Raw genomic sequence first — 16823 nt, forward strand, 5'->3', positions numbered from 1 at the left:
AAACCTATTTTCAAAGAAATTAAGTTTTATTTTGGGTCCAATGTTTAACGAAGTTCCTATTGGTTAAACATTTTATTTTCTTGTTGATCCCTAGTACAGCAAAATATCATAACCCTGGGAAAATGAGACCAACAGCAGGCAAAACATGACATTAGCTGGTACAGATACAGTAAACATTTGGCCTACATCTCTCGTAATCATTCTGTCCAGTGAACAATTGGGATTGATTTGAGTCTTTTGCATTATACAGTAGGCATACTCCATACAAGACACATAATTCTCTTCACTTTATACGAGTACAAACAAAATGTGTTCAAATAAGCAGAAAAAGGTACATTTGTAGTCATCAAAATCTATTATACACAAAACTAAAGTGTAAGACTGTTAATGTTTTTAGCTGCCCTTAACGCAGACTTCATGGACGTTTCAATCCACCCATGAGGTGTGGCTGCGTGTTCTCCTGCAAAGTGTACCCTTCCCTCACTTTTGAACAGTTCGCTGGCATAGTCCACCTGCTGGTACGGTGTATATAGAGCGAACGCCCCCAGACTGTAAGGATCCAAGCCCCACTTTTTCACCAGTCCTCCAGTGCACAGAGGTCTTATCTCCTCTCCATGAATCTTCACCAAGTCCTCAAGCACCAGAGCCTTCAGATCCTCCTCACTCACCCCTTGGAAGAGGGTCGAATCATCAGAGCAAGTGTAGGATGCCAAAAGGGCCCCCCCAGCTGTTCCAGGAAAGCTATGACTGGGGTAGTAGATAAAGCGAGAGGGCAGGTCTGTGATACTTTTCCCACCTTTAATGCCATCCTTTTCCCAGAAGCGCTCGCTGAAGCTGAGTACAACCTTGGTGGAACTGGTGTAGTGGACTGAACGCAGTGCTTCCATCTTGTGGTTGGAGAGAGGGGGTTGGAAGTCAATAAAGAGAGTGGCCTTGGCGGTGGCTGTCACCAGTGCATAGTCAACTGTGAGATTGGTCAACGGGGCTGAGCGACGCCAGTCCTGGTATGTCACAGTCACATTGCTGCCACCTGATTGGGTGATTAACTTGACCTTGGAATTCAGAAGGATGGTGCTGTTTAACATCTGACCAAAGGCCTGTGGGAGGTGGTCAAAGCCATCTGTCACTTCATAGTACCTGAGAAAGAAAATACAATGAACTTCTAAATTTTAGGATGATGATTTTTTGGGGGGTTTCAGCTAACTAAGCCACTCAGAGCCTTGCCTGTATTTACATGATTACGGAGGTAAAGGTAAAGCACTGTCAAATTTTGGGATATTTTGTTAATGAGTGACTTTTACTTGTCAATTGACACAAAAAACATTAGATTACGTGCAATATCAGCTCAGAAAAAGCAATATTCTGTCCCATTCTAAACATGAAGCAATGCTCTTTGAGCCTACAGTACCCAGAATACACAGCAAAGCCTTGGTTCATGTGCAAATCTCGAAGCCAACACCCCCGTGAGTGTGGGCATGGTCTGCTGCACCGCCTTATTGTACTTTTTCACGTTTTCGATTCCATTGTGTGGTGAAATAACCTTAGTGTGTTAACAGAAGTAAGGTTTTTATACAAAGATGCTGAGTGCTGTAAGGTGTGGCTCAAGGCTTCTCAAAAGCAAGTATGATGAAAAGATCCTGGCAGGTGTGTTTGAATTTACCTATGTAACCACGACATTTCCAACAATTTTTACTTCATACAGCTGGGAATAATGCCACACTTTAAATAGTTCTTTATTACTGAGTTTATGCAGAAACCATGAAATGGTTGTACAACAGCAAGAAATACATTTCCCAAAAGATGCTGTAATTGAGAACGGTAGAAGAAAGAACTATATTTAAATCCTAGAAATTTCATAAATCTAAAATTACAATGAGTAAGATGAAGTCCAAACTTCTGGTGTTTGTTGTGAATGTAATTTCTCCAGAGTCTAAGAATAATTGTATATAAAAGTAAATGAAGGACTATATCTCAGTTTGTCCATGGCATCATAAACCTTGTTAAATCCTTTGTACAGGAAGTCCCCGGGTTACGAACGCATGTACTTACGAACTGACCACCGTAAAGCCTATTACTTTAAAAAACCGAGTTACACACAATGGTTCGTACTAACGCACAGACAGACTACTTTGTGCGACGCTCAAAACACTACGCGTCTTAGGCGGTTCATCGGTAGAGGGAGAACGCCACGCCGTCGTCGCCATTTTAAATCGGATCACGTAAACGTGTATTGTGTTTTGACATAAAAATTTCGTGTGTTTACCCTCGTAATCATGGCTTCAAAGCGTAAATTTGATGCAAATGATGGTGTTGCATCGAAGAAAAGGAAAACGATCACGAATGAAATGAAAGTGGAATTAATAAAGTGTGCGAGTGCAGGAACGAGGAGACGGAGAGATCGAGTCGAGTTAATTCCGTTTAATCGCCACACAAAACAACACCGATACAGCGCAATCTGTCGTGGCAACAAGCTAATGGCTAGGCTGTCGAAAACATGGATCCACCTCCTGGGAAACTCTAAACCGTGCCTACGTCATAACTATGAACGTCTTCCTTAAGGGAGCAGCAGCCCCTGGTGAATCGATCCTCCATTGTGTATCACCACACAGCCCCCCCCCCCCCAGAATTCACCATCACGAAAAAATGCAAAACAGTAATGTAACACAACAGTGCCCAATGAAACACAAACAGCCAACAGGCGAACAGTCCCCAGTGAAACCGTCAACATCCCGGGGGGCGGACCAGGCGGCCAAAACGGCTGCGCTGAAAGGGTATGGGGTCGGGGGCAGGGGCAGGGAATAGAGCCGGAGCCCTGGCAGGGGCCGAGGCTTGGAACACGAACCTCTGAACCCGATCGGTGCCTTGTTATTGGACTTCTGTTCGAGTCATGGATTGGCCATAACACACACCATGTTCGAACATAAGGTAGTAAGTGTACTTGGTACCAGAACACCTTAGGCCGAAGATCGACGATAGACTTTGTGGTCGTATCATCACATCTGCGGCCATATGTTTTGGACACTCAGGTGAGGAGAGGAGCAGCACTGTCAACTGATCACCACCTGATGATGAGTTGGATCAGATGGTAGGGAAGGCTGCCGGACAGACCTGGCAAACCCAAACGTGTAGTGAGGGTGAACTGGGATGTCTGGCGGAGGCCCCTGTCCATGAGGTCTTCAACTCCCACCTCCTGAAGAAGTTTTCATGTATCCCGAGGGAGGCCGGGGACATGGAGTCTGAGTGGGCCATGTTCAAAACCTCTATTGCAGATGCGGCGGGCAGGATTTGTGGTCATAAGGTCATCGGTGCCTGTCAAGATGGCAACCTAAAAACCCGCTGGTGGACACCGGTGGTGAGGGAAGTCATCAGGCTGAAGAAGGAGACCTTTCGGGCTTGATTGGCCCAGGGGTCTCCTGAAGGCAGCAGACAGGTACCGTGAGGCCAGAAGGGCTGCAGCTTCGGCGGTCGTGGAAGCAAAAAAATTGAGTGTGGAAGGAGGTTGGCAAGGCTATGGAGGAGGACTTTCGGCTGGCCTCAAGGAAGTTCTGGCAAACCATCCGGTGACTCAGGAAAGGGAAGCAGGGCTTCAGCTGGGGAGGGGAACTGTTGACCCAGACTGGGGATGTTGTCGATGTTGTCGGTGGAAGGAACACTTTGAGGAGCCCCTGAACCTGTCTAACACATCCTCAATAGAGGAGGTAGAGTCTGAAGCCCCACCCATATCCCTGGCAGAGGTTTCTGAGAAAGTTAAGAGGCTTGTTGGTGGCAAGGCGCCGGGTGTGGATGAGATTCGCCCTAAGATGCTGAAGGCTCTGGACATTGTTGGGCTGTCTTGACTGACACGCCTCTTCAGTGTTGCATAGAGGTCGGGGACAGTACCTGTGGAGTGGCAGACTGGGGTGGTGGTTCCCATATTTAAAAAGGGGGACCAGAGGGTGTGCTCCAATTATCAGGGCATCACATTGCTCAGTCTCCCTGGGAAATTCTACTCTAGGGTGCTGAAAAGGAGGATCTGACCGATTGTCGCACCTCTGATCGAGGAGGAACAATGCGGATTCCGTCCTAGCTGTGGAACAATGGACCAACTCTTTACCCTTGCAGAAGTGCTGAGGGGGGCATGCGAGTTTAACCAGCCAGTCTACATGTGTTTTGTGGACTTGGAGAGGGCTTATGACCGTGTACCCTGGGGCACTCTGTGGGGAGTACTGCGGGAGTATGGGGTACCGGGGCAGTTGCTACAAGCCATCCGGTCCTTGTATAACCAAAGTGAGAGCTGTGTCCGCATTCTTGGCACAAAGTCAAACACGTTTTCGTTGGGTGTCGGACTTCACCAGGTTTGTCCCTTGTCTCCGATTCTCTTTGTGATATTCATGGACAGGATCTCAAGGAACAGCCAAGGTGATGAGTGTGTCTGTTTTTGGAACCTCAGGATTGCATCTCTGCTCTTTGCAGATGATGTGGTTTTGTTGGCTTCATCAGAACGCAACCTCCAGTGTGCACTGGGGCAGTTTGCAGCTGAGTGTGAAATGGTCAGGATGAGAGTCAGCACCTCCAAGTCTGAGGCCATGGTTCTCTACCAGAAAATGGTGGATTGGTCCCTCTGGGTTGGGGACGAATTGTTGCCTCAAGTGAAGGAGTTCAAGTATCTCGGGGTCTTGTTCATGAGTGAGGGTAGGATGGAGCGGGAGATTGAAAGGCGGATTGGTGCAGCATCAGCAGTAATGCAGACATTGTACTGGACTGTTGTGGTGAAGAGGGAGAGAGCTGGAAAGCAAAGCTTTCAATTTACCAGTCAATCTTCGTTCCAACCCTCACCTATGGTCATAAGCTTTGGGTAGTGACCAAAAGCGTGAGATCACGGATACAAGTGGTTTAAATGAGTTTCCTCCATATGGTGTCTGGGCTCAGCCTTAGAGATAGGGTGAGGAGCTCAGACATCCGGAGGGAGCTCCGAGTACAGCCGCTGCTCCTTTGCATCGAAAGGAGCCAGTTGAGGTGGTTCAGCATCTGATTAGGATGCCTCCTGGGCACCTTCCTTTGGAGGTTTACTGGGCACGGCCAAGTGGGAGGAGACCCCAGGGTAGACCCAGAACTCGCTGGAGGGACTACATGTCCAATCTGGCCTGGGAATGGCTTGGGACCCCCCAGGGGGAGCTGGAGGGCGTTGCTGGGGAGAGGGACATCTGGAGTGCCGTACTTAGCTTCCTGCCACCACAACCGGACCCTGGAGAAGCGGCTGAACATGAATGAATTAATGCACGATGGGAAAATGTCTCTAAAACCAGGGGTGTTGGCAAGGCTTGAAAACGGGGCATTTTTCTATTGCCCAACACCAAGGTGACGTCTTGCCATCATTAGCCAACACTGACTCCATCACAACTGGAAATCCAACATTGAGCTAATGTTGGATCAGACAAAGACCACTACTTGTGCTTTTTAGTTCTGAAAATAGCCCCAGTTTGATACTGGATGCTGTAACGAGCTATATAATTTTTTGTTAGACAAAGACAAATTTAATCAAACATTAATCACTCTATAGTGTTTGTGTTTTTCAATCTGCTGTGAGATGTGCTTAACTTGCCTACATCTCCTCGACCCTCTTAATGAGAGCCACCTACCATATTGCTCCCATTAACTGCTCGACTACTCGCTAGATGCAATTCTATTCTTTGCTCATCAAAAAAACAAAACAAAACATTTAAAGCTAGTGGCATTATCTTTCTCTGTAAAAGTTAAAAAATCTTGACTGGACACTCTTGTTGACTGTTGTCTTCTAAGCTGTTATAAGCGCTGGCAATTATCAGATAAATTTGAATGTTACTACCAATTTGCATCATAGAGTGCTACATAGTAATAATTGAATAATTTCATAGTCGAGGAATGTATGTAATGTCAAGGGCATCTAGTGTAAATGCACTTTAGATCATCAAAACTGGAGAGTTGAGTTCTTAAGCAGAAATACGGTGGACAAAGCAGCCTAGCATAACAGATATTTCATTGCCAAAAGTGCATATGATGTAAAGTGTAGATAGTAGAAGGGCACATTAGTGGACATTGGGAATGCATAATAGTAGTAACAAACACATTAATAGTATTAAGTGATTAGCGGTAAAGTGCCACTAGCCAGTCTTGCCACAGTCTTGCTTAGAGACCATTTAAGGACTATTTTAAGTTTTTAGGCCTGTCTTGAAGGAAACAAGCAAGTCAGTAGCTCTGATGGAGAATGGGAATTCATTTCACTACTTCAGGGCCAGGCGACAGAAAAGTCTGGACCTAAAACTTGTTGCTTTTGGAGTAGGCACAGATAGTAGCCAACCAGGGGAAGAATGAGAAGGGCAAGCAGGAGTACACATGTTGCAGGTAGGTCAGGGCAGTTCCTTGAACTCCCCAGAATGCAAAAAGCAAAGGTTTTAAACTTAATGCCGGTAGTAATAGGGAGCCAGTGCAAGGACACAAAGGAGGATGACATGAGTGCACCAAGGCAGAGTGAAAATGAAAGGCTAGGCATCATTCTGGTGTCTTTGCAACATTATCAAGTTTGCAGATGATACAACTGTAGTGGGTCTCATCAGCAATAATGATGAATCTGCATACAGGATGGAAGTGGAGCAGCTAACAGCATGGTGCGAATCCCACAACCTCTTCCTGAATACAAGCTAAACAAAAGAGATGGTGATTGACTTCAGGGGGGCCGGCAGGCACCATCACACACTGCTGACCATCGATGGTGCCACTGTGGAGAGGGTCAGTAACATCAAGTTCCCGGGAGTGCACCTGGCAGACGACCTGACCTCAACCATTAACACTTGGCCGTTGTTAAAAAGACCCAACAGGGGCTCCATCCCCTAAGGAGACTTAAAAGGACAAGCCTCCCTATTCCAGCCCTCACCACCTTCTGCAGGGGCACCATTGAAAGCATTCTAACCTACGGTCTCACTTCCTGGTTCGATAACTGCGAAGCGACCAAACAACACCAGCTGAACAGGATAGTGAAGACAGCCAGCAAGATCATGTTTGCCCCTCTCCCCTTCCTGTTGGATATTTACCATCGACGCTGTGTTCACAGAGCCTCCAGCATCATTAAGGATCCCCACCATCCTTCTCACAACCTGTTTTCCCTCCTGCCGTCTGGGAAGGGGTACAGGAGCATCTGTGCTAAATCCAGCAGAATGCTAAATAGTTTCTACCCACAAGCAGCCAGGATTATTAACAAACTGCCCCCCCCCCACGGTCATGCCCATCCCTCTAAACCCCCCCCCCCATCAGTGCTGGTCACTCGTTGACAGACACCAGCTGTCAACATTTAAACCGAAATGGCACTTTAATGGACTATGTTGCACTTGAATGGACTGTGTTGTTAATTGTTTGTGCTCCTTTGTTTTGTTCTCTCTGGGGGTTTTTTTTTGTGTTTTTAGTGGTATCGTTTTTAGGGAATTTTTCGATGTGTATTTTTATCTTTTCTGTTGCACTGCTGTGGGCTGGGAGAAATGGCATTTCATTTTTATTTATGTGCGCTGGTACATAATGAAAATGACAGCAAAATAAATCTTGAAATCTTGAAATTGGATTGCATGGACTGGCAATGTTAGATTATTGATAACATCAGCAAGCTAGCATTTTTCATTGACACAATTGCTGTTCAACATTATTGTAAATTAATGATGCTAAACTTCAAGGTAAAACCCTCTTGATGGTTTGCATAATGTCATGTCAAAACATCCCTGGTATTTCTTACTCGATGTTGTCGCTGATGTCAGACTGTATGTACAGCATCTCTGTCAGCGAGGTGTAGAAGAGACTGTTTTCATTTAGGATGTCCCCGATCATCCTCAAAGCACCACGACTCAGATTTCCCTCCTTCACCAGATATTCCTGTCCATGGCAACACAGATTAATTTATCATGGGAATAGTTTCTCCATCTAACCAATAGGATTAATCCAAAATGTCGATTAATTCATATCATGAAAATTAATTGAAGGCAAATAATGACTTGAATGTCCACCCACAAAATGGCAAAAAAATAAATAAATATATATATATGATTACCTTCACAGAGTAGGAGTCATATTTATTCAGCATGGCACCACAGCCCATTGACTTCAATTCATCCCTTACCTGTCATCAGATCAAAAAGAAAAAAATGTATATATTTTGTTTTTAATTGGCACTCATGTGGGAAACTGGTTCAAGTGGACTTGGTTAATGACAAACGTTTCAAGTTTGATATTGTGTACCAGGCAGTGACTCCTCCAAACGTTTAGGATTCAGATTAAAAAAATATTTTCACTGCTTCCCCACTGATAATGATCTATGACATGAATGGATTTCAAGGCTATAGTCTTTCATACATCTAATGTAGTTATGCAGACTATGTCAATTTCCTCTCCTCACCGATGTTGTAGGTTTTTTCTGTTTTCGTTTTTTTGTGAGTATCTACATTGAAGATTTTTGTTGCTTATATTTTTGTGTAACACATTACATCCAACACAAAAGGGTGTTCTAAAGTACACAGGAAGTGTCTTGTTCAACACAAAGACTCAAGAAGTGTTCCTGAGCTGTGTATGTTACCAAACCATGTCCTCTGGATGCAGTTTCCCACCACAAGTGTGCCAAGCAAAGTTGTGGATATGGTCCATGAAAGAAATGCCATTTTGAACCAAAAAGTACAGAATTAGTGCAAACTGGTACAAACTTTGCCCAAAGCTTGACTGAAGAGCTGAGCAGCTGACTTCCCCCTCTCCTCTTCAGTCAAGGTGTAGTTAAGGATATTGGGGTTGATCTGCACAGCATGCGTTTTCCAAAGCACTCCGTTAACTAGGTAGTAGGTGTTCAGGTCATCCTGGATGAAGTGGTTGAGCGATATTTGCAATTTGGAGACAAAGGAAAGCAGAATCCTGTAGAATGAATAAAAGTCAACATATTATTCTTGGAGATTTTAACCACGGCCCTGTGATGACCTGGCGCCCCTGTCCAGGGTGTCTTCCCACCTGCCGCCCAGTGACTGCTGGGATAGGGTCCAGCAACCACACGACCCTGAGAACAGGATAAGTGGTTTGGATAATGGATGGATGGAGGGATGGATATTTTTTAAAAGTGAAGAGTATCCATTATTATTCTGCAGAATGGTATTGGTTTAATGACCAAAAGGGTTAGTCTGCTGTTCATGTGAATTTCAACAGTGTTGATCCCGTAGAACACCCACACAGGTTCAAACCAGTTGAATGTAGTGAGGGTTATGTATCTGAATACTGATCAGATCTGAACAAATAGGCCAGATCTGATTTCTCTCTGATCCCTAGAGAGAAATTAACGTACCGCAGAGGCAGAGAATGAAGATGAAGGTAAGGAGAAATACATCTTGTTGAATGTAAAACAAAAAGGATTTACACCAAATGACCTTATGAAATCTACTACAGTAAATGAATGGATATTCAAAATTCTAAGTGGCAGATTTCCAAGTTAAAGCTGGGGTAGGCAACTACGTATGGAGAATGTATTTATACCTGCTAAATAATCCAGGTAAAGCGATCCCAGAAAGTTGAACCAGTTCATCTGGACACAACATTTATTGAGAGAAACGTTTCATCACTCATCTAATTGACATCTTCAATCTCAACTGACCGCAGGTATCCCCCACCTTATAAACAATACAGTAGCATAACAACCGAAACCAACGATCGGTTTCATATGCAGATTGCCGCGACCCAGGGGCGCAACGAGGGGGGCTTGCAGAGGGTGCAATGAACACAGGCGCCGCATCAGCAGGGGCGCCAAAAGACCATACGCGGCAATCGAGGGCAATTTGTATATGAAACCGATCGTTGGTTTCGGTTGTTATGCTACTGTATTGTTTATAAGGGTGGGGATACATGCAGTTGAGACTGAAGAGGTCACTTAGATGAGTGATGAAAAGTGTCTCTTAATAAACGTGTGTCCAGATGAACTGATTAAAACTTCGGTGATACGTATGGAGAAGTGAGCAATTTTGACAAAACTCCCCAAAATAATATCTGTTCCCCTCCACGCCGTGCTTCCTCTTTCCTTCCTGTAATGCCTCCCACCAAACCAGGTTCAAGCACATGCCTGAGTTTGCCTTTCATAACTGAAAAAATGTGTTGTTGATAATTCATCGATGCAAAAAAAAAAATGTTTTAAGTGAGCCAGACAGCATCAATTCCAGCTTAACGTTTGCACACTTGAATGGTCAGCAATAGCATTTCTTTATCATATAACAATTAGACACTGTGGCACTCCCAACTTTATAATTTTCTCAAATTTCTCCTCCTCAATAACAGCAATCTCATTAAAGATTCGAAGGCCACATTATACACAATCCAAATTACAAGCAAATTTTCAATTTACCAAGCAATAATAATCTATCAGAGCATCTCCTTCCTAAACTCCTAGTCTTGATCCTTATTGCTTAAAGATGAGCTATACATCTACCTAGACTCTTGATAGGCTTCTCTATTATAAGCTGAATTACTTACTCATTGATCTGATAGCTCTCCTGCACAATTTCCCCCCTAATAATAGGCAATTTCCTAGGTTTGAGCATCATTGCCCATTTTATATCACCATTAAACTTTGTCAAAAGCGTACGTGCACATGGTACTGTAGTTGTAATTGTAGCCATGGCATTCATGCATGCTCTCTCCCTTCCCTCCAACCTCTCATCACCAACAACCTTAAATGCCCTAATTATCACCTTCATGGCCATAACAAAAGCTAGGGGGGAATAGTGCAACATGCTATTATCCTTATCTCCAGCTGCTGCCACGAGGTTATGTACTCATTAGTAATGAAACAAAAGTAAATTTCATCAAAATATGCTCTAGTTAACCTTGTGATACTTTCAGGGATGTCAAAGAAACTAACGTCATTCCACAAATGGTTATGTGGTACAAGGCCAAAGGCATTTGCAAGATACAAAAATATTATATGGATTTCTTCTCTCCCTCTTGACTGTCTGAATGTGATTCTTTGCATTTGATGAATTCTCATCAAATATAGAGTGCTCTTAACACCCGATTCTACTTTCTGTACCAAGGTGTCAGTTAACCTATTCACCTTTAACTTTACTACCAGCCTTCGTGCTACTACACTAATGAAGATGTTCCCTTCTACATCAAGAAAACAAATATCCCTAATCTGTCCAATCCCTACTGCATTCTTCTCCTTTGATATGAAAATACCTCCAGTTCTCTGCCAAGCTCTTGGAATGGCAAAACAATTCCATTAACTTCCATAAATACTTCAAATCATGAGACACCCTCTTATTAAACTGATAAGAATCCCCATTGGGTCCAGGTGAAGAAGAGCCACAATATCTGGCACCTCACTCCACCTGGGCGGGCTGACATCATGCTGACATTATATCTATTTGTTTAAATATATGCTGGCAACAGAAGTTCCATAGCCCTCTTGCTGTCTCTGTGCACCCTGCAAAGAAAGCCCTCTTTACACATTTAAACCACCTTTCTCTGTACTGAATAGCATCTTGACAAATGTAAGCAGGTCCCTGAAGAATGCTGCCCTTGCTCTGTCCTTCTTCTCTCTCCTTCTTCTAAGACACTCTGCCCTCCTCAACACATACAGCCTACTCTTTATCTTAGCTTGTAGCACGCTGATGCCCTCTTTTTCTTCATCACCTGCTCATTTCTGCTGTTTTGTTTTTTTTAAACTGCCTTCTCCTCCCTCTCTGCCTCTCTACCTCTGTCTGATGTCTCAACTTTACTGAGTCTTGCATCCTTTATTCTTTCCATAGAGGACTCCCCCACACCATAATTATAAAGGATTTGATCTAATTTCTCTAACTTGCCGTCAGCTGTCCCCTTCAGTTTGCTCAGCATTAGTGCCAATCACTATTATTACAATTCCATTCCTTAAACGTAGCAGCCCTAGGCTATTTGTTTCTGCCCACTAATCTTTTCCCGTCTTAGCTGGTTAGCTACCTCCTGCTCTCCACCATCCTATACTATGGTTCTCAAACATGCCTCCTCTGCATCAGGGGTACTGATATTTGCGGAATTTGGTGCGAAACCTTCCACTGGACTTCAACTGACTGATTTGACCCACTTCTCCACAAGTACTGATCAAGTACTGTGCTCCCTCAGTCAAGCACCTTTTCCTTCCCTGGTGGATCTTAAATCCCTTAAGATCCACCAGGGGGGTCTTGTGATAAACATGAGAGCATGATGATAAAAGGGGGGTCCTTTTGTGTTCTTGAGATTTTTAAATCTTTCTGTGGCTTCCCAGTAGCGTTCCCTGCTTATTCAAATCCGAAAATTCAAATTTTGGTTGGGCGGCATGGTGGCCCAGTGGTTAGTGCTGTCACCTCCCAGCAAGAAGGTCCTGGGTTCGAATTCCGGGATTATCCAACCTTGGGGGTTGTCCTCTGTGTGGATTTTGCATGTTCTTCCCGTGTCTGCGGTGGGTGTGCTCCGGTTCCCCCCACCATCAAAAAGAAATATGCATGTCTGTGGCCCTGAGCAAGGCAATGGGAAAAGAACTGGAGTTGGTCTCGGGCGCAGCATGAAGGCGGCAGCCCACTCCTCCTAGCTGCACAGATCACAGCTAGGATGGGTTAATTTGCAGTAACTGAATTTCCCCAAGGGAATTAATAAAGGAAACTTAATTTTAAAAAGTATGTATGTTTTAGCATCAAAATGCTATTTTCCCAAGCCCCTCTAAAAACTTTTTTTCCCATGTAAGCTGACATAGGTTTCTGCACTCTCTTTTAACACTTTCGTCACTCCCCATGATTACACTGTCACCGAACTCTGTGTGTGTGTGTGTGTGTGTGTGTGTGTGTGTGTGTGTGTGTGTGTGTGTGTGTGTGTGTGTGTGTGTGTGTGAGGGTTGAGGGAGGGGATGGTCGGGCATCAGTGCAAACCTGTGCCATTGCTTTTTGCTAATGGCAGAGTGGTCATTTCCATTTGAACAACCCAGAAATGAACACAGACGAAGTCGCCCTTTAAAGACACATTCCCTCAACATGTGCAAACTTGCAGCTTTTTTCCTTCCCCTTCTGAACTGACTGATGCCATTTTTCTGCCCCTACTTGTAATCAAAGCCATTCCAAGGTCTAAAGCTGTGCTGCCACCTGTGAGTCTTCTCCCACCCCTGCTCTTGGTAGTATCTCAACATGTTTCTCTGTAGTTAACTTGGGTGCATCCACAGGGCTGTACTAACCATGAATTTACCATGGATAACAAGGGATACTGCTGCCATGAATTGCCAACACATGACAGCCTCACTGGGATCTATTCCATCCTTTTAGCTGTCTTTCCAGGTTGTCACAAGTTTTTCCCTTGCCCCTTGTTGTTCGCTTATTCATAAAGACTGTAATTTGTAGAGTAGTATCACACACTTTGGTGTGCACATATGCGGTCTTTTCTGTTACACTGTAAAGTTGACAGGCAATTTCCATTGTACTCACTTGTGAAAGCTGGGGATCCTCATGGCACCCACTTCTGCATACCAACCCTCCCGTCGGTTCCTGTATGTCTCCACACGTCCTCCAATGCGATTACTGGCCTCTATTATGGTCACCTTGTTGTCCAAGGGGATGACAACAGTTGCGTCAAATATAATGTAGTAATAGATAGCTCATATATTTGTACTTTCAGTCAAATTAGATGTGGTGTCTACTCAAAAAAAACATGAGAGCATGATGATAAATGCTGTGAAGGAGGTAATATTTAAATATCGTGCACCCATAAAATTTCATACCTTATGCCCGGCATCTTCCAAAAACTTTGCAGCAGTCAATCCAGCAATGCCTCCACCAATGATTGCTACATGACGAGGTGTGTTTGTAGGGGGAAGACCTTTATCCACCATGGCAAGAAGCTCATCATAGTCTGTGTCTTGGAGGCACTCAAACAAAGAGTCTCCGGTAATTCCGTTCACCGTGAACACAATGACCCCAGCTATGACCAAAGGAACTAAAAATGACAGAACATAAACTGGGTACAGTATGCAAGTATAAAACATCTTATGGAAAATGCAAAAAAAAAAAATCATGAAAACTGATGGCAAAATAAATATTTTCCAAACTAAAAAAAACAAACAGCAATAACATTTAACATAAAATCACACTGAACTGCCCCAAATTTGTACTAAGCAAACAGGGCTTACCTTTTCATCTTCATTTTTTCAACAACATCGTCATTAGTTTTCCAATAAGTATGACATTTAAAAAAATGTACAGAAAATTGTGACGAAGTAGATAATCAAATAAGGTAAGATTCCTATAACCTGGCAATTTAAGCTGAAATTAAGTTAATGGCCTCTAATAAAAGCTGAAAAGTATGACTGATCAATAGATAAACTAACAACCATTTTTTCCACACAACAAGCTTTATTAAATCAAAATATCATCACCTGCCTTCATATGAGTTTTAAGCTTGCTATTGTAACGTGCATGGATAAGTGGACGCGCTGGCCCTTTAGCCGAGCGGTTAGCGATGCCTCCTGCGGTGCGGGCGACACGGGTTCGCTTCTCGGCCGCGGCAGTTCCTGTGGCTGTGTTGTCCCCCGAATTCGCTACACTATGTTAGCCATGAGTATTTCAGGTTGTTATAGAAGTACTAGTAATATAGTGTTCCAGTGTTTCACGAATTGCACTATCCAAATGGTATATGCGATGCATTATTTCTCAGTAAAAAGTTTTTTTTCTTTTTATGTCATAACAGGTGCCATTATTGTATCACAGCCAGGAACTAATCTGCATGTGATTTGTTTATGTAGCTTATGTTCATTTTGTATATCGTTTTACTTTGCATGAAGAGACTGAGACTGTTAGTGATAGGTTGTTGGCTGCATGCAACACCAAAGCGATGCCAGCATTTATCATCATCTTACCTGTTGTGTGAATGGAAAGACCTCTTGTTAGGAGCCTAACTGGAATTTGTGTGCAATGCCCATTGCAGGTCACTGAAAGATCATCTACCTCTTAGATTATCTACCTCTTATCTACCTGCATCTGCAAGTATTGCACGTGTTCTGATTTTTTTTAAACACACAGCGTACAAGCAGAGACTATTTATTTTCATTTTATTTTATTTTTGTACTACAGAGATTTATTCATGTATTTTCTCTTAAGATTCTTACTCCCAGGGAAAATATTCAGATTTTTTTTCTTCCCCTTTTTCTCCCCAATTGTATGCGGCCAAGTACCCCACTTTCCCGAGCCGTCCCGGTTCGAGAAGTGAGCTATTCGTTCAATCTTTTGTCATTAATTTTCTGCATATTACGATGATTTTGCTCAAGAAAAATGTCGCTGGTTAAAACGCAAATAAAAATGTTTCAAAAAAAAAATTCCTTGAACTTCAATTCCCTAATGTATTTGTCCTCAGTAAGACATCTCACTAAGTCAATGGCTAGCCTAAAACACCTTACTGGTTTAAGGACTATAGCCCCCCCCCCAAAAACCCCCCCTGCCATGAAGCCCCTTATAGGAGTAGCCTGTATTTTTTCACCAAACAGTGAAGCAGGTTCACGAAATGGCAATAAACTGAATAAATATGACAGTTATAAAACAAAACCACCTTGCAATTATTTGCAGATAAACGTATTTGTGATGCATCGATTCAGTCAATTCTTTTTCACAACTGTTTATTTTTCCCTCCTGGTTTTACCTGCCCATCGTGAACTAGCTATATAATTTGAGGTGGAGAGGTGTAGTTGCTGCTATACCATTTTACAATGGTTTTTAATCCACCAACGGTTTTTGAGAAATATTTTTTCCCCCTGCAAATACTAATATTCCCAAATGAATTAATCAATTTAGACAACGACACTTTTGGGAAACGGACCCCAGCGCTGCACAATAACTGTATGAACTCAGTTACAGCACTGTACATTATTACTGACTCTTATAACAGACTTGTCTCATGACATCTTCCCCAATATTGCAATGGTCGAAAAAAGCATCATAAGGCGAATGGTAAAATGGTGTGATGAAAATGGCTCAATACTTACAGACTTTGCAGAGGGCTGTGTGAGGGATCATGTTGATGGCAGAGTACCAGGGCCTCTTCTTTTTCCTTGTAGTGTGGATACTGATGGGATGGGAGGAACAAGACGCCTATACCCGAGAAAAACCAGGTGACACATTCAGTGTTGTCACTTTGCGTGGTTTCAAACCCACTGAATATTTTTTTTTTGCACAAGAGACTTTCAAAAAAAAGTCATGCCAGTGAGAAATCAACTCATAAACTCCTATAATGGGTATATTGATGTCAGCAGTCAAAAGTAACACCGTATAAGTTCTTTGATATTATAGTACATAAGCACATATTTCGAGTATCTGTATTGAAGTAGGCTATATTCAATTTCGGCAACTTTTGGCCTTCACTCCACAGAATTTGAAAGCAAACATCGATACTTTTCACTCCACTACATTTCTATCAAGGCACTCAGTACTTTTACTTCAAATATTTAAGCTCAAGCACTTTTATATGTTTACTTAAGTAGAACTACAGAAAAGTCAGTGTGGTACTTTCACTTTTACTAGAGTAATTGTGTGTCACAGTATTTAAACTTTTACACAAGTAACAGCTCTGAATACTTCTTTCACCACTGATTAACGCAGACTTGTAATGTGTGCACCACCGAGGAATCTCAAATGAAATGAGAATAAAGAAAAGCTCATGCAGAACTAACTTCAGAACAAGGTACCGGTCCCCTTGGGCAGATTTCACTCACCATCACCAAAGGTAATGTCTCATAAGTTGTCATAAAGGTACGCATGACTGAAGGAAAGTAGGTCCGTGTTGGAGATACCGTTTCAGTGGTGCGGCACACTCTGAATGTG

General features: G+C 43.2%; 1 protein-coding gene across 1 annotated transcript; it reads right to left on the bottom strand.

Moving 5' to 3' along the window:
• Positions 1–94: 94 nt before the first annotated feature.
• Positions 95–16046, bottom strand: il4i1 (interleukin 4 induced 1). The gene is made up of 7 exons (XM_056283947.1): positions 15989–16046; positions 13736–13950; positions 13443–13555; positions 8694–8895; positions 8048–8116; positions 7736–7872; positions 95–1137 (listed from the first exon to the last, which is right to left on the bottom strand). The coding sequence occupies exons 1-7, from the start codon at positions 16017–16019 to the stop codon at positions 369–371; spliced, it is 1536 nt and encodes a 511-aa protein (XP_056139922.1). The 5' UTR covers positions 16020–16046; the 3' UTR covers positions 95–368.
• Positions 16047–16823: the final 777 nt, after the last annotated feature.

This window comes from Lampris incognitus, chromosome 7 (genome assembly GCF_029633865.1).
Source record: "Lampris incognitus isolate fLamInc1 chromosome 7, fLamInc1.hap2, whole genome shotgun sequence".
In the NCBI taxonomy this organism is placed as follows: domain Eukaryota; kingdom Metazoa; phylum Chordata; class Actinopteri; order Lampriformes; family Lampridae; genus Lampris; species Lampris incognitus.